The sequence below is a fragment of the Elephantulus edwardii genome, unplaced genomic scaffold (genome assembly GCF_000299155.1).
Source record: "Elephantulus edwardii isolate Elephantulus edwardi_28Jun2011 unplaced genomic scaffold, EleEdw1.0 scaffold00115, whole genome shotgun sequence".
NCBI lineage: Eukaryota > Metazoa > Chordata > Mammalia > Macroscelidea > Macroscelididae > Elephantulus > Elephantulus edwardii.
The window spans coordinates 431164-449622 of NW_006399865.1; the positions used below are offsets into that span (position 1 = coordinate 431164).

Consider the following 18459-nt stretch of genomic DNA (forward strand, 5'->3'; position numbering starts at 1 on the left):
TAGAGGGGGTAAAATGTGCAACAATCAATGAATGAAAATCCAACTTTTCTGTAAACTTTCTTAAAATCACAATTAAAAATGTTTTATTAAAAAGGAAAATTATTTCTGAAACAACCTGGATGCCCAATAACAGGTGAATAGGTAAACACAAGGTGGTCTATCTAGTACAGTGGAAGACTAGACAGTCATAAAGAGAAGTGAAGCTTCGATTCATGCCACTCACTCACTGATGAACAATGGAAATAAATGCAGAACAAAAGTCAGTCACAAAAGGACACAGTGTACATGAGAACACGTGGAGGCTTAATGGTAAAGAATTGTGCTGCTAACTCAAAGCATATGGTTCGAATCCACCAGGTGCTCTGCTGTACAAAGATGGGCCATCTCCTCTCATGTCATTTTACTGCCTCTGCAAAACTGCTGGAGGGTCAGTTCCAACTCTCCAGCACACAAGAATAACAATAAATGAAATAAGTAAATAGAAACCATTGAGCTTTACCAGGGATGGGAGGCAGGGAGGGAGGCACTTATTTGCTTCTGGGCATTGAGTGGGCATGAGTTGTGGTTTGGAAAAGGACAGTGAGAATGGGAGAATGTCATCACTGTCACAGAGCCGGACATATCCATCCTGAAGAGGAGATGGAGGCTTTGGGTTTTTTTCACTCCTGAGACTCTCCTTAATGATGCTGCCACGTGTGAATAAACTGACACTTAGTACCTCACTTATTAATTGGCAGAGTCCTGATAGATTAACAATAACAACAACAAAACAAAACATTTAATTAGTAGCCTCTCAGAAACATGTCTGAAAAGCTGCTCTGCATGCTGAACTTGCAGGCGTTCTATTCAAACCAGTTTTCCTTTCGTAAAAACGTCACGGTGTCGTCAAAGCCACGGTGGTATAATGACTGCATTCTCTTCTGGTCTGGCGGGAACAAGGCTTGATTGAGCCGCAGCAAGTTGGCCACAGACAACTAGAACCAAAAGATAGGAAGTTAAACTGTGGGGCACAAGAGTCCAAGCAAATTGATGCTAGTTCATATCATCTCAACTTGCTTACCGCTTTCTATTTCAAAAAGCAGTAGGGTAACCAAACCTTAGAACATTGACTTCACTCATAGACTAGATAAGTATGGTAGATGTTTTTAAGTCTAATGAGTTTTTTCATTCAGGGACTGTCCTGTGCCCTGTAGGGTGTGGGGCAGCACCCCTGGTCTCCACCACTGGTCACTCTCTGGGGTGGGGACCATCCCGTGCGCTGTAGGGTGTGGGTCAGCACCTCTAGTATGTGTCACTGGTCATTCTCCAGGGTGGGGATTGTCCTATACACTGTAGGGTGAGGAGAAGCACCCCTGGTCTTTGTCACTGGTCATTTAGGGACTGTCCTATAGGGTGTGGAACAACATCCCAGGCCTCTCCACAGTAGGGACCAATAGCAGTTCTCCATTTAAACGACAACCAAAAATTAGCCCAGACGTTACTGAATGTTCCTTGGGGGGGGGGTGCGGGGGGATACAGCTGCCCAAGCTGAGAACCACTAGGGTAAGGCAATTAATGGAAATTGTCCATTTGAGCGGCTTCATTTTTCTCCCATATTTTTATAGGCCTCATCATCCCTGCCTTTTTACAACAAGTAAGTAGGCATTTTTCCCATATTTCCTTTCAAGGAGGGAGGTCTATCCTTTCACTTTTTGGCTTACAACCCCCCCCCCCAAAAAAAAAAAAACCAAACCCACAATACAAATAAGTGATCGAAGTTAAACTTGGCTCCACGGTGCTTATCAGCCTGAGAAAGTGATGGAAATTCTGTGCACAGTTAATGAGTTGTTGGTAGACTGCAGTGACAGCCTGTGAAGGCCATGTGGTTCCAAGGGCACTCTAAGTCCTGGCTGACCTTGTCCACACCTCACAGTAACACCACCCCACTCCCCTGGCTGTGAATGCCTGCTAAACAGCGCAGAGCAGATACAGTAAAAGCGCTGTATTAAGAAGATGCAAACAACAAGCTTAGCTGTCGGAGAACCATATTAAATTCTGCAGAAACTTCCTGAGGCTGAGGAAGAGACTGAAGCTACTGAGCTGAGTGTCTCACCGCTATGTCCTGTTTGCCGACGGTGATATACAGGTTCAGCTGTCCTCTGTCCTGCGGGGAGATGTCCGTCTGTCCACTAAATGGTGACACGCTCACCGTCCGGCCCTCAGGCAGGATGGGAAGGCTGTTGGTGAAGCCGCCGTCCACCCACTTCTGTAGGAAGAAGTGGCTGAGTCAGGACAAGGTGGGAAACGAGTGGGTGCAACAGTTAGGGGCAGGGCTGCAGAGCGAAAGGGTGGAAGAGTTGGCAGCTCAGACTCACCCAGGAGCTCCCAGGAAGGAGGGCCCGGCAATGTGTTCCTGCGAACGGGACCTCTGGAGAAGCTCTAAGGGCAGCTGTGCTCTGTGGCCTATGGGGTTCCCTCAGTCAGAATCATCTGGAGGCAGTTTTATGGGGGCTCTCTTGGAAACCAAATCCCTGTGCACTCAAGATTTGACAAAGAGCTCTAGACTGAATTGGGACACTTCTCAAATTGTTTAGAAGCCTTAAGTCCATTATTCTATGTTGCAGTTTGGTGCCGTCAAGTCGAGAACAACCCATTGCACCCCTATGAACAGATCTGAACCCTGTCCTGTCCTGTGCCATCCTCACAATACCTGACACATAAGAGCCCACTGTGGCAGGCACTGTGCCAACCCACCTGGTCATGGGTCTTACTCTCTTTCGCTGACCCTCTGCCTTTCCAAGCATCATGTCCCTCTCTGAGGAATAGACCCTCCTTGCATCATGTACAAAGTATGTGAGGCAAAATCTCATCATATTTCCTTCCAAAAGCACTCCGGCTGCACCCTCTCCAAGACATCTCTGTTCTCTTGGCTTTCCACGGGACGTTCAGTGCTCTTCTCCGACACCACAGCTCAAACACATCAAATTTTCTGTCATACTTATTCATTGTCCGTTCTCAGACACACAAGTAATCAGAAAGACCATGGCTTGAAATCAGACACATCTTAGCCCTCAAACTGACATTACTACTACTACTAAATAATTTAGAGAGGTCCCTAACTGCAGACTTTCCCAGTGCAATACGGCTCATTTCCTAACTCATGTTAGGAAAATGTTGTGGGTTCACGCAAGTTAGTTATTGACAGTTTAAATCCTTTCCTGGTGTATTCTGATGTTGCCTCCTCCCTTGCTCTCTTGATCACACAACAGCTTCCTTCCTGGTCTAGGTATTGGTTTTGCATGAGCACAATTAAGTGCTCTGGGATTTCCATTTCTCTCTCTGTTAGCCATAACTTGTTATGATACACAGTCAAATGTCTTTGCATAAGCAATAATGGATAAATAGACATTCTTCTAGTATTCTCTACTTTCAGCAAGAATCTATCTAATATCAGCAATGATATCCCTGGTGCTACAGCCTCTTCTAAATCTTGCTTGAATTCTGGCAGTTACCTATCTATGTCCTATCCATTTTTTAATTATATTCTGCATTATTTTGTTTGCATATGATATTAATGATATAGTTTCCACATTCTGTTGTATCACCTTTCTTGGGAATGGGAATAATCCAATCCATTGGCCGGACAGCTGTCCTCCAAATTTTCTGGCATAGACTGGTGAGCACATCAAAGGCTGCATCTGTTAATTGAAACAAGTCTTAATTGGTATCCCATCAATTCCTGGCGCCTTATTTTGCAGTTGCCTTTATAGTGCAGCCTCCATTACCATTGGCTCCTACTCTTTTTTTTTTTTTTTTTTTGGCTCCTACTCTTGAAATTTGTCAGTTTCAATCAGTTCTTTTTGTTACAGTGACTCTGTATATTTCCTCCATTTTCTTTTGATGTTTCTGGGCCATTTAATATATTGACTGTAACATCTTTCAGTATTGAAACTCGAGGCTTAAATTGGCTTTTCAGTTCTCTCAGCTTGCGAAATGCAGAGTGAATTCTTCCCTTTTTATTCTCCAATTCCAGCTCTCTGCACATTCCCTTATAATACTTTCCTTTTTTCCTCCCAAGCTGCCCTTTGAAATTTTCTGCTCAGCTCTTTCACTTTGGCATGGTGTCTCTTTATTTTGGATTCTTGACATTCCAGTGCAATTTTTAGAATTTCTTCTGACATCCATTTTGGGGTTTGTGGTTTTTTTTTTCTTATTCCAGTCTTTGTAATGAACTTTTGCTTTCTTCATGGATGATATTCTTGATATCATTACACAATTCTTCTAGTCTCCTATCATTGGTTTCCGAAGCCTCAAACTATTCAGATTGAATAGACTCAAGATCATATCTTGGCTCTCATGGAGCTATTTTAACTTTTATTTGCTTCATTTTGAATTGTACATGAGTAACAGATGGTCTGACCCACAGCCCCTCCCCCCCCCCGGGGCTAGTTTTGACCAACATGGAGCTTCTCCAGTGGTTCCTTGCACAGATGTAGTCAGTCTGATTCCTATGTAGCCCATCAGGTGATGTCCATGTGTCAAGTCGCCATTGATGTCTTTTAAAAGTATTTGAAATGAATAAATCATTGAAAATACAAAATTCCATTATTCTATTTCCAGCCTCATTTCTATCACCAGGCCTATATTTTTTTCCCCCCACTACCTTTCCATCATCACTGTTTCCAACTTTTGCATTCCAGTCACCAGTTATCATTAATGCATCTTGATTGCATGTTTGGTCAGTTTCGGACTGTAGGATTTGGTAAACATTTTTAATTTCTCCCTCTTTGGCTCTAGATGTAGAAGCGAACAGTCTGACTGATTATAGGTTGTGCATAAGCAGCCTTTGGAACAAGTTAGGGCTCATTGTTTAATCAGGATGGAGAGTCAAGTTTACTGCTGACACTTAACAAAGCAGCCATTACCGTGGGAGGCTGGTTCCTGTTGTCAAAATGGGAAATCAGCATTCCCAGCAGCCAAGTAAAAAGGAGACGCAAAAGGCCTTCTAGTTCTAATGTGGCTTCTGAGGACTTGAAACAGGAAGTCCATTCTTGGAAGTGGCGAGAGTAGGGGATACTGTTTGAAAAGAAACCCTGCTCCGAGGGGCTATGGTGCTGCCAGCCCCAGGCCTGGGAGGGTGAGAGTGAGGGCCAAATGGGACATAGGAGCCTCCCAGCTCAGAAACGACAGCACAGTCAGCAGGCAGAGAGGTGAGAGGTGGCTCCTCAGTATGTACGCAGCTTCTCCACCCGCCACCCTCTGACTGAACTGCATGGAGAACACTGACTGCCAGGGAGGCACAAAGACACTTAAGGCACCTGTTCCGAGGCAAAAAGCCTCAACCTGTCCATGGACCCATGTATACATGATGGGATGCAGTGACAAACACAGATAAAGGAAGTTAAGAGTTCTGATGTTGTATCCATCATTAAAAACCATCCTTCAGGTAACATTTTTGCTGTTTTATGTCTTTAAGTCGGAACTGACGCGTAGCTGATTCTTCAGGGTTTTTCAATCACATTAGAAGAGGCTGCCCATCTTTCTCCCACAGAGCAGATGGTGGATTCAAACTGCAGGCCTTATAATTGGCAGCGGAACATCTTACCACTAGGCCAGAGCTCCCTTCAGGGGATGTGGCTCTCATAGTGATCATATGAGTGATATCTCTGAATCTTGATCTAATCTGAGCCAACTGCACCATCTCTGACACACCTGCCCCACTGCCACAGCCACCGTATCAATCCATCTCATCCACGATCTTCCTCTCCTGCACTGACCTTCTACCTTTCCAATCATGATGTCCTTCTCCAAGGACGGGTCTCTCCTAGAAGCATGCCCAAAGTGTGTGAGATGGAACTTGAAAATCCTTGCCTCCAAGGATAAACTTGGTTTTACCCTCTCCAGGACAGACCTGTTTATTCTCTTGGTAGTCCATAGAATGTTTAATGCTCTTCTCCGGCACCACAACCCATTGCTGCACTGCAATCCAGAAGGCACGCAGTTCAAGACCACCAGTTACTCCAAGGAAGAAGGATAGGCAATCTCCTCCCATGTGATTAACTGCCTCTGAGAACCTGCTAGGTCCGTTCTGATTCAAAGGTTCACAACAACAACATATACATGTTATTTGCCTATTACCCATTCATCTTGGACCCCCAAGAAAACAAATAAATCAGTCATGGAGAGGGTGAAACCAAGCTTCTCCTTGGAGGCTAGGATTCTGAAGCTCCATCTCACATACATTGGGCATGTGGCCAGGAGAGACCGGTCCTTGGAGAAGGACATCATGCTTGGAAGGGTGGAGGAACAGCGCAGGACAGGAAGTTCCCAGATAACATGGATTGATAACAGTAACTAAGGCAATGGGGGTGGTTGTATCAGAGTCAGTGAGACTAGCCCAGGACAGGGCAGCATTCAGAACTGTTGGACATAGGGTGACTCAATGGCATATAACAACAACAAAATTATCCATCATCTAACCATCTATCTGCCTATCTATCAGCTGATTTATCTTCTATCTATGGTCCATCTCTATCCATTATTCTGTCCGTCCATCCATCCGTTCATTCATCTATCGTTATATCTGTCATGGGAATGGTTGAGAATTGCTCTCACAAGAAACTTTAACTGAGAGGTATGTGACCTACATTGCACTTAAAGGTTTACAATTTGATGGAAAGAAGAAGTAAATCCATGCTACCTAGCATAGGGTGCAGTGAGGCAGGCACATCTGTTGGTCTCAAAGGTCTTTAACACACTCGATCGAGTCCTCCATGTGTTTGAAGGTGTCTCCTTTGTAAAGTTCTCTTACTTGTCTCTCTTTGCAAAGCTGCTGCTGACTCGGTCGGTGACTGTCATCACCTTGTTTACAATGGCCTGCATCAGCTATAGAGCTGAGCTGAACTTTTAAAAGAATTTTTATTACTATCTCCTTAGGGAATTACATTTGGAAGAGAAAACAGAAGTAGATGGGATTAAAATAAAGCTGAAGCATACAACCTGTATATCGCCTTTCTTTCTATAAGAATGTTAACATACACGTGGACTATACAGCACATATTTTCATATATGTGTGTGTATTTTGTTGTTAGGTGTTGTTGAATCCATCCTGACTTATTGAGACCCCACGCCATCAGAGCACAACTGTCCTGTAGGTTTCCCTAGGCTGTCATTTTAATCCCAGTGCCACCAGAGCTTCCTTTGTATATGTGTACATGTATTTGCTGGTCCTGTGCTTGTTGCTTGCTTATTAAGACTGGAATTCTAAATTGCCCATCAGTCCTTGGGAGAAAGCAGAGGCAGTCTGCTTCTGTCCAGCCTGCAGGCTTGGAAACCCTATGAGGCAGGTCTCCTCTGTCCTTCAGGGTTCACTGTGAGTCCACAGCAACTCCTGGAGATAGGAAGGTGGTGTTTACAGGTTTGTTAGTTACATCAACAGTCTGAATAAGGAGCTGGCCTCCTCTCCACCCCATGACCCCTAATTGCTTTTGGTGTGAATACTAATTTCTGGAGTAGGGTGATTCTTGGAGCAAAACAAAGCCACCTTTGGAAATGATCTCATTTCATATCTTTAACAAAGCTGTCACAGAGGATGTAAAAATTCCTAGGGTGATTCTTGGAGCAAAACAAAGCCACCTTTGGAAATGATCTCATTTCATATCTTTAACAAAGCTGTCACAGAGGATGTAAAAATCCCTAAAGTTTTCATCAAGGAAAATTAAAAATATGTAGGATGTAACTAAGTTACATGATTCAACCATATGAAAAGGCAGGCAGTTTGGCCCATCATTTTGCTTGCCTTCCCAGACCTTACACCCCAGATGCAGCAACACCAAGTCCCCTGGCTGCCCCCTGGGGCCACCTCAACTTCTGTTGCTTCAGGCAAACAATCCAAGTCAACAGGCCAATGGGAATGACTGACTGCAGAGCTCCACCCACAGGGCACTGCAGTACATGAAGTGCCCACTCCCCCAGAGTGGGCAGGAGCTGGGCAGAGAGACTGCTGACGGGCAGGGACTTCAGGCTGGCAGAGAATGGACTATATATAGCACAGGAAAAGGACAAGACCCTTGATGACTGTCCTTCTCAGGCATTAAAACCACATGAAGTCCACAAGGTACTCTTCTCGTCATTAGCATGCATGAGGTTGACTCACTGCAGACTCCATTAAACCACACAGGGAAACCAAATGCATTTGGGACTCATTTGGCTCAATTCCATAGTTATTCCATATCATGCATGCAGTTGAATGGTGGTGTTGAATATATTTTGGACAGCCAGAAGAGTGAACAGATACGTCTTGGAAGATTTTCAGCCTGAGTGTTCCTCAGAAGCTAGGCTGGAGAGCTTTCATCTTGTGTCTTGGCTACAAGAACGGACTTAAACACAGCAGATTGGGAGGATGGTGCCTGGTCGGGCAGGGCTCCCTTCTGGACTATAGTGCACCGGAACTGGGTGATCAGTGAGACACAGTCCTGCTGCCCTGGTTCAAGGAGCTTAGGGGCAGTGTCTTCCAGTCCACAGGCTGACTGTACCAGCCCCACAGTCCCTGCTATTTCACTGCAGCTGTTAGTGCACATCTAGGGCCAATCCACATGGTCACATCTGACTTTTTGATCAGTTCCTACTCTCAGTTCATGGGGACAGGAATGGATGGATGGATGGATGGATGGATGGATGGATGGATGGATGGGAAGGAGAATGAGCAATCCATAATCTCTCCTGAAGTGCAACACCATCAGCCACAGAGTAATAGCGATACACATGCAAGGAAGATCTTTTAACACAAAGTCAATCAAATATATGCATCAGCCACAGATGCCAAACATGGAAGTTCAGGATTCTTACCAACTGCTCTGGTCTGACATTGACTGAACATGCTATCAAGATGCATTGATAATAACTGGCAATTTGAATGTTTTGTTTCTTTGGAAACAAAGAAGATGAGTAATTGGAAAATATGGCCTTGGTGATAAAAAAGAAGCCAATATGCCATGGTAAAATTCTGGATAACCCATGACTCACTCACTGCAAACACCTTTAAAAAAATACTTGGACAACAATTAGACACATGGGCCTCATCTGACAGAATACATAGAAATCAAACTGGCCATATCTGTGCAAAGAATGGGCAAGGAGGCTCAGTATTGGCAGTCAGGACAAGACTCGGGACTGATTGTGGAACACACCATCAGTTGCTCATATGAAGTTCAAATTGTTTGTTGTTGTCGTTGATTGCCGTTGAGGTAGACTCATAGCGACTCTATGAACGAAAACCCCAATGCCTTTCCATAGCTATCATTGTTTCTCCAAGATCCTAGAGTTTCCAGAGGCATCTAGTTTAGGAAGTGGATGTCACTCCTGCTTCCCAACATGAATAATTTTGGAAGCTCATCCAACCACTCTACATAAGGGGTAACCATTATGGTATTTGACACGACTATGGAATAGGGTTCAGCATCACAGTTACTCCGTGTTGTTCAGTACAGCAAAGAGACAAATGATTGTTGTGTCTTTAAAAGAATATTCTTCTAAAAATAATTAATTTGGCCCTCGAGCCCTACAGAATTTTAAAGTCACACCCTCAAGCAGGCCTCCACCTTTACCCTTAGTCTAAGGCTCAAGGCTACCCACTTTTGAGGGAGAAAAAGAATAGTAACACGCAACAAAAAGGACCCCAGAAACTTCCCTTTCCTGATTGCCACCAAGACGAGACCGCCACCAAGATATCCAGCCAGCCAAATTGATGCTGGAAAAAATAAAAACAAATGCAGGGGAGCCAAAATATGATCTTGAGTCTGTCCCATATGAACTTGAAAACCATTTCAAGAATATATTGGAAGCAGTGATCACTAAAAATCCAAGAGCAGCCCGGTTGTGGGATGACATCAAGGACATTAGCCATGATGTCATCACAGAGAAAGGAGAGAAAGAAAAGACCAAAATGGATGTCAGAAGAGATTCAGAAACTTGCTCTAAGAGGCAACTTCAAGATTGATGGGGGAAAAAGATTGACATTGTCAATGATTTAATCTAATGTTAATCCACAATTAATACCTTTGGTACCATCAGTCAGGAGATCAGCAGATATACGGCCTTGAGAAATCCTGCTGTCAGGCACCTCTCCAAAATCCTGAAGAGCAATGATGTCCATTTAAAGACTAAAGTGCACCTGATTCAAGCCATGGACTTTTCAATCACCTGCACCTGAGAGCTGGATGTTGAATAAGGATGGGAGAAGAAGGATCAATGCCTTTGAGCTGTGGTGTTGGAAAAGAGTACTGAATACCCCATGGACTGTACCAAAATAACAGATATGTCTTGAAGAAAGTATAGCCAGAATGTTCGTTAGAGACAAAGATGGCAAAGCTTTGTCTCATATACTTTGGGAATGTTGTTAGAAGAGGCTCTTTCTTGGAGAGGGACATCATGCTTGGAAAGTTGGAGGGAGGTTCAGAGAAAGAGGTAAAGACTCCCAATGAGATGAACTGACACTGTGGCTTTAGCAGTGGACTCAAGTGTGTCAGAACTGATATGGATGGCATAGGACAGGACAGCGTTCAGGTCTGTTGCTCATAGGGTCACTATGAAGTTATACATGACTCGAAGGCACCTTACAACAATAACAGCTCTTCCAGTTCTCAAGAAGTGGGGACAGAGATGAATGAGGAAAGTCTTTTAAGAAGAAAGTCTAGGGCCCATTTTTGCTAAAGTGGAGAAGTCATTGAAAACGAGGGACTCCCTCAGAGAGATGAACTCGATCCAGTACATTAAAGATCATGGAAAGGGGAGCAGGATGAGGCCTTCTACTGTTTGTACAAGGGGTTGTCATGAGCTCGAGTTGGCTGCAGCAAGTAACAAGGACATAGAAAACAGATGCAGGCTCTACTGTTCATCCTGGGAAAGTGGCCCCATCTCAAAGAATTAGTAGACTGACATCTGAACATTTCACTTTCCTTATCTGAAAAAGTGAAAGGGTACTGGCCCTGGTGCAGACAGAAATGCATCCTGTAAGATGCAAAAGATTGTAGCTCTGTCAAGCAAGTGTTAGCTCATTTTATTGGATAAAAGGCTCATGGTGGGAAAACACATACGGCAGTTCTAAAACACGTCCCAGAACCCTGGCTCTTTCCAGTTCATTCTTCTGCCATACTCAGGGTGTGATCTTTGAACTAACTATCAGAGGTAGCTGCTGGAGCTCCAGTCTTCACATCTAAATTCCAGGCAGCTGAAAGGAGAAATGCACTACCCCTTTGCAGAAGCCCATGCTAGTTCAGTTTATACTGTATTGGGTAACATTTATTTAAGCATCTAGCCACACCTAGCTCTGATGGCTTAGTGGTAAGGCATTGCATTGCTAACTGAAAGGTACATGCTTTGAATCTGCCAGCTGTGTGAGGAAGCTAAGGGATGACTGGAAAGGAAAGGCAAAGACAGCAACTAACCTGCGGCTCACTGCCTCTGAAAACTCACTGGATGGTAAACTCTGTGTCACTAGGTGGAGCACAACAACAGTGTTTCTAAGTGAGGCCAGGACACATAGTCTTTCAGCTACACAGACACGTGTTTAGCTACCAACTAGTGTTCTGTTTCTAAGGGTATAAAGAAACCTGTATATTGGAAGGCAATTAGGAGCCTCCTTCACATGACCCTCCTGTATAATGCTCTATTAAAATTGAAAAGGGGATCTTTCCAGCCGAGTACTTGAGCACAGTGTTGTTGTTATGTGCCACTGAGTCCCCTGCATCTCATAGCGACCCTTTGTACAACAGCTCTGAACTCTGCCCTGTCCTGAGCCAGTCTCACCATTGCCCCAGTTACTGTATCAATCCATCTCATCCGGGGCCTCCCTTTCCTGTGCTGTCCCTCCACCCTTCCGAGCATAATGTCCTTCTCCAACGATTGGTCCCTCTTGGCCATGTGCCCAAAGTGAGAGAGAGCTTCATAATCCTTGGCTCCGAGGACAGATGGTATGTTCAAGACGCTTCTCCAGTACAACAACTCAAAGGCACTGATTCTTCTTCTCTCATCCTTAGTCATTGTCTAGCTTTCTGAGCACACATGGCTTTTAACTGTGGTTCTGTTCTGATCTTGAGTCCACCCTGTCTTTCTTTTCTTCTTATCATTTAATACTAACTTCCTAAACCAAATCAGATCTGCTGCCATCAATGGCTTCTGACTCCTGGAGCCCTCAAAGCACAGAGGACACGTGCCCCCAGGTTTTGTTATTTTTACAGACACAGACTGCCACCCTTTCCTCCTGGGAGCAGTGTGACTCTTGGGCCTTTTGTGCAGCTGATCACTTAACCACTACACCTCTGGAGCTCCTTGACATTCTATGCACATCCTTGATCTACAACCACTGCCCTCCTGATTTATCCATCAACTCTGCAATTCTAGAGACTTCTGAGTTCCTAGCACCCTTTCCTTGGGAAAAGATAATCTTAATAAATATCCTGGGGTGTTTTTAACCCTTCTGCCATTTTGACAGGGTATGATTATGATCTCTAAAGCAATTCTGGTGGTGCAGCAGAGAAATGCTTGGATACTAACTTGCATACCCCGTGGGGCCGTTCTGCTCAGTTTTCTAAGGTTGCAATGAGTTAGCACTTGACAGCAGAGGATTGTTTTAGAATATACCATAAAGCATTCATTTGAAAGAAAATCCTTCTCCGTTAGACTGTCATACAATTAAAGGTCATAATATATATAATAGTTTTCTAAAATAATATATAACATACAATAATAGTTTTATTTTATACACACACACACACAACAGGGAGCTCTGGGGCCTAGTGGCAAGAGGCTGCGCTAAAATCCTGAAGAATTGTGGTTCGAGGCCACCAAAAGGATGGGCAGTTTTGTTCCGTGTGATTCACTGCCTCTGAAAACCCTCTGGAGGGTTAGCTATGGGTCAGTTCTGACCCAACAGTATAATATATATAATAGTTTTATTATATTTAAAAATGTTAAAATGTTGACTTTATTCATATAATGAGAGAGAAAATATTATTTAACTTAGTCTAAGAGTGGTGTTGCTAAGAGGTTTTTATTTTATGTATAAAAAAAGAAAGGTTTGGGTTTTTTTAAATTTGGGGATTTCACAAATAAAAGTTTGAAACATGAAAGAGATCACGTAACAACTGAGAGTCTGTCAGCTCTGGGAGATGGTAGCCAATAGAAAAAGGGACAAGAAACTCTACTGGCCATGGGCGAATGTTGAACTTACTTCATCTTGCTTTGAAAACAAGGAAATCAGTAAGAAGGCAGTGGGCCTTTTGTGTCTTTCTGGCCGTAGAGTGGGTGTCAGACTGCTGTTTGTATGCCCATCAGTGCTAACAAGGAATGGAATGCACCCAAACCAACCTAGCACTGGTGGCTTGTGACCCCCAGTGACCCCACAGCATACCCCAGAACTGCCCCACAGGGTTTCCAAGCCTGTGATCTTTCCAGAGGCTGACTGTCCTTTCTTTCTCCATGGATCATGTAGTTCGGTTTCAACTATTGACGCTCCGGCTTGCGCGAAGCACCTCCAAGGCTGCTGTGCATTGTAAGGTTACAAAGCTCCTCTCAGGCTACCCCTTTCTCTTCCTCCCTCCCACCACCACAGTTCCGTCCATCTCCTCTCTGTCCATTTTAGATTTTCAGCACGCAGCAGCTGAATGAGCAATAGTTGGTGTCCTCTCGGTGGCAGTGTGTTGTCTGTTGTGCTGTAGAAGTGAGTGCTTGGCTTCCCCCAAAGAGAGCCCCCAGTGGCTGGACAGGAATCCACCCTGGTGATGTGCTTCTGGAAAGACTGGGACTTAGGACACCCTCCAGTACAGTTCCACTCTGCCACGTAAGGTCACTGTGAGCCAGAGTCAACACCAGCAGTAAGCTAAGGAAACCTGTGTTCACTGGTTTGGCTTTTTTAAAAAAAAGAAACTGTGCTTTTAAGGCGCTCAGTCAGGTATGCCTGTTCTGTAGATCTTGGCATCAAGCTGCCACAGTCCCTGACTTGGACTTCATTTTCTAGAAAATAAAAACAATTCAGGAGAAATTCCATAGGTTGATTGAAGTTGTCAAAATGTAAAAAGGGATTGTACAAAGGAAAGCCACCAAGACAGGCACCGTCCTCGCACCACAAGAGCCTTACCTGCCCTTGGTACTCCACGGGTCTCAGGCCTGCGTACACGGGCACAAAGCTGCTGGCCAAGAGGACCTGGACAGAGAGCACAAAGCAGTGCGCATACGTCAGCCATTAGCCGTCATGCTGAGTAGTCAGGGTAAAGGGCTGTGATATTAACCAAGAGGTTGGCAGTTCAAACCCACCAGCTGCTCCATGGTAATCTGCTTCCATAAAGGTTTACAACTTGGCTCTGTCTTACGGAATCCCTATGAATATTGGAATGGACTTTACAGCAGGGATTTCCCCCCATGAACCACATTCAGTGAGTAAGCCCCTTAGACTTCACATGCTCATTTCTATCATTGGTAGGTACCTTTCGGCCTCTGTGACAGTGACAGAAAAGAACTGGGATTCCCAGGCTCTTCATCTTTACAGAGCAGTGGCCGAGGAGGGCCTAATTACTGGCTTGGTCCCAGGGTGACGTTCTCAAGCAGTTGCTTTGTAATCAATACAGACACAGCCATTCAGACTTGCTTGGACATGTCGCTCATGAACACGTGGCTGTCTGCAGCTGGAACGCTGCTGCATTTACTTCTGCACAAGCGAGTGGATGCAGACAGCTTTGTCTTGTACCTGCTTATTTAAGTTCCTTTCAGATATTCAAAATTCTGTCTTTCCTTTAAGGCTGTGCAGGCCAGGCATGCACTGAAGGTGCCCTGGCAGCACAGCAGGTAAATGCTTGGCTCTCAACCACAAGGTCAGCAATTGAAAGCGATTCCTGAGAAGAAGGGCCTGGCAATATGCTTCTGAAAGCTCATAGCTACCGGACCTGCGCTATACACGTGGTTTTCTGCTCAGTATACATGGGCTGTTATGACTTGGAATCGGCTTGACAGCCTCTGCTTTGATTTACTTTAGTTAATACCATAAGACAGATTTCCAAAGCCCAAGCACCTCTGACCTACCAGAGCGGAGTTGCACCTGCGGCTCACGGGTGCTCTCTCCCAGGTTACCAACTGGTGGCGGTAATAACACATTTCTGTATTCTAGTGGGGAGTTCTGGTGACCTAGTCAGTAAGGATCTGTGCTGCCAGCCCTAAGTCTCTCAGTGTGAATTCATTAGCAGCTCCACGGCAGGAAGATGGGCAGTCACCTCCCGTGTGATTTACTGCTTCTGAAAACCCACTGGAGGGTCAGCTATGGGTCCCTTCTGACTCAATGGTACGCAACATAACATGTTCTAGTGACTTGGCTGGGATACATAGCAAAGCGGCGGCAGTTAAGAGGTGCGACTTTCCATTTTATCTTGCCATTTAGGAAAGCACCATTTCTTCTAGTGGAAGAACTTGGGTTCTCACAACTCTTCAGAAATGCAAATGCCTGTTTGTGATGTGGCAAATCCTGAGAAGCTGGACTCCATGAAGCAGATTGTGGTATTGGGACTAGAAGACTCACTGATCACATGTGATGTGCAGATGACACAGCCTTGCTTAGTGAAAATGAAGAGGACTTGAAACTCTTGCAGAAGATCAAAGACGACGACCTTCAGTGTGGATTATCTCCACATGAAAGCAAACATCCTCACCATACTGGTGCAGCATGATCAATGGGGAAAGGTGAGGCTGTCAAGGATCCCATTTTGCTAAGGTCCACAGTCAACACTCATGGAAACAGCAGTTAAGAAATACTATCCTGGGGGAAACCTGGTCCAAAAGACTACTTTAAAAGTGTTTTACAGGAAAGATGTCACTTGGAGAACTAAGGTATGCCTGATCTACACTATAGTGCGTTTCCACCATCTCAAATGCATGGGGAAATTGGGCAGTCATAAGAAAACTAAAGAACTGACGCCTTTGCGTTGTGCTGTTGACAAGGAAAAGGTAACAGATCATATACTGAATCAACCTGCCTTGGAAGAAATACAGTCACAATGTCCCTTTGAAGCAAGGATGGGAAGCATGTGAACATGCTACCAGGAGGGCTCATCACTGGAGAAGAGCATTGTGCTTGTTAACAAGGTGGTAAGCAAATGCAGGGGGACACTCAGTGAGCTGGACTCACAGGGTGACCCGGCCAGGTGAGGATAGCACGGGGCTGGAGTGCCGCTGCTGCTCACAGGCTCGCCTGAGCTGGAACCAATTCCGTGGTCTCTAACACCACCACAAGTGTTCTATCTGAAAAAGAGACAGCGTTGGGCACCTTGAATTTCAGCCCCAGCCTTTCAGCTGTGTCTATTGTCAGAGAATTCAGGAGTGAGTTTGGGGTTTTGTTTCCCTAAGTTGTGTTTTTAAGTAATAGATCATGGATGGACCCCACACGGATTTGTAAATATCTGTGCAGAATCATAGAGGATTCAGAATGCATTATTCTCAAAGAAATAATATTAGAGGTCTGATTTTGAGGTCAGCTCTCCAAGAGCTTATTTGTTCTGATCTGCAGCTGAATGATAGAGCCAGCCACCAGCATACCGCAGTTTCTGCAGGAAAGTCCTCTCGGTGGCAGCGCTTGCGGCCCACACAGCTGGAGTGCATTTCGTGCCAGGCGTGCTTCAGAGCCACTTACCGTGCACTTGGCATCCGCTTCTCTGAGGACAGTCTACCTTTAATCTGCGCCTCTTAACCTCTAACAAAACATCCACTGCCAGGAAAGACTCGCATGCTTTCTGTCTAAGGAGCTCTGCAGTGCTGTGGTTAAGCATCGGCTGCTCACGGAAAGGTGAGTGGTGTGAACCCGCCAGCAGAGCCTCAGCAGAAATACACCTCCGTCTCCTCTTGCGAACATGTCATCCTAGCAGAGGAATGTGGAGTGAAGGTGAGAAGTATGAGATTGCTCAGAGGCACCTCACAAGAAAGGCCTGGAGATCAACTGAAAAATCAGCCACTGGAAATCCCGAGGAGCTCAGCTCTTCTCTGGATCACACGAGCTTACCAGGGGTTGGCGTCAACTGTAGGGAAGCTGTCCTGATGCTTTTTATAATCCATCTAAAAGGAAGGTGCAGCTTTGCCTCCTTCAAGGTAACCCAACGAGGTGGATTGACACAGTGACTGCAGCAGTGATTTCAAGTGTAACAGATGGTGAGGACGGCATAGGTAGGCTGGGGGGTTCAGGTCTGTTTGTAGGGTCACTATGGGTCATACTTGACTTGATGGCACTTAACAGTGACAACAAAGGGACAGTCCTCAGCCGTGTCTGTGGTCATTGTCCCCTTCTCCACAGTAGGAATGGAGACACCTGCACTCCTGGTCATTCTTCCCAGCGAGAGCTGCAAGCTCCTCCCAGCTCCCAGGAGAGAAGGCCCCCAGTTCCAGGGAGGTGACTACAGCTGCTAGGTGTCTGTGAGTCAGTTCCAGCACGCAGCGACCCCATGTTCGCCTGGCCCTGTGCTGTCCTTATAACAGTAGTCTGTGTGAGCCCTCTCTCTCATGGACTGCCCCCTCCTTTTAACCTGTGCAAAGAAAGGGCGGCAGCCTCTCTCGCTTTTGTGGAGCACGTGGGCCAGCCTTCCTCTAAGGCAGATTCCTGATTTCCAACCATCCATGCTCTAGGCAATATTCTTCGCCAACACAATAATTCAAAGGCATTGATTCTTCAGGCGTCCTTACTCAGTGTCCGGTGTCTATATACGCATGAGGTGATTGAAGAGACCTTAGCGTGGCTCACACACACCTCAGTCCTTAAATAAAAGAGCGCATCTCGTTCTCCCCAACTTGATTTGCAACAACAAGCTACTTGCTCAAGGGCCTCCAGCTAATTAGTGACTCGGCTGAACCCACGTTTCCTTGAGTATAAAATGTATGCTGATAGTGTTGTGAAGACCTGGATTCACAAGTTGGATTTATGATATTTTTTTTTCTTCTTTTGGCCAACTATAACTGTGGAGTTGAATATGGACTAGACTGTGGAGTGTCGGAAGAATGAGTAAGCCTTAGAAGGCCTGAACCACAAAGTGCCTTCAATGCAAAGCTCGCGAGGTATGTACTCATGCCTTGCAGACCCATTAGCAGGAAATGCAATCACTAGAAAAGGACATGGGTTTGGTACAGTAGATGGTCAGGGACAATGAGGGACTGATGGACACAAGAGCCTAAACAACGCACAGAGCTATTCCAGTGATGATGCAGCTGGGATGGCAGCAGGCAGTGTCCCCTTGCTGCCCGTGCACTCACCGTGGGTTGGTGCCAACATGTGGGCAACTAGCAACAACCCTCTCAGGCACCTGTGTACTAGACCGCTGACAGCACACATGATTCGGGCAGTGCTGCGTCCCTGGCAGAAAGCAGCTGCTTTGATTAGTGAATTCTTAATTGTGTTAGATGTCACAAGATGCCATCCCCACCTAGAGTTAGATCTGTCACCTGCCTGGAGGAAGTCAC

General features: G+C 45.3%; 1 protein-coding gene across 1 annotated transcript in view; it reads right to left on the reverse strand.

The window, feature by feature from the left end:
• Nucleotides 1-782: 782 nt before the first annotated feature.
• The window catches only part of LOC102844509 (patatin-like phospholipase domain-containing protein 4-like), a 29507-nt gene continuing 11830 nt past the window's right edge, over nt 783-18459 (reverse strand). Inside the window, 3 exon segments of the mRNA XM_006892410.1 lie at nt 783-974; nt 2093-2245; nt 14114-14179. Coding sequence (XP_006892472.1) covers nt 783-974; nt 2093-2245; nt 14114-14179 — 411 coding nt within the window.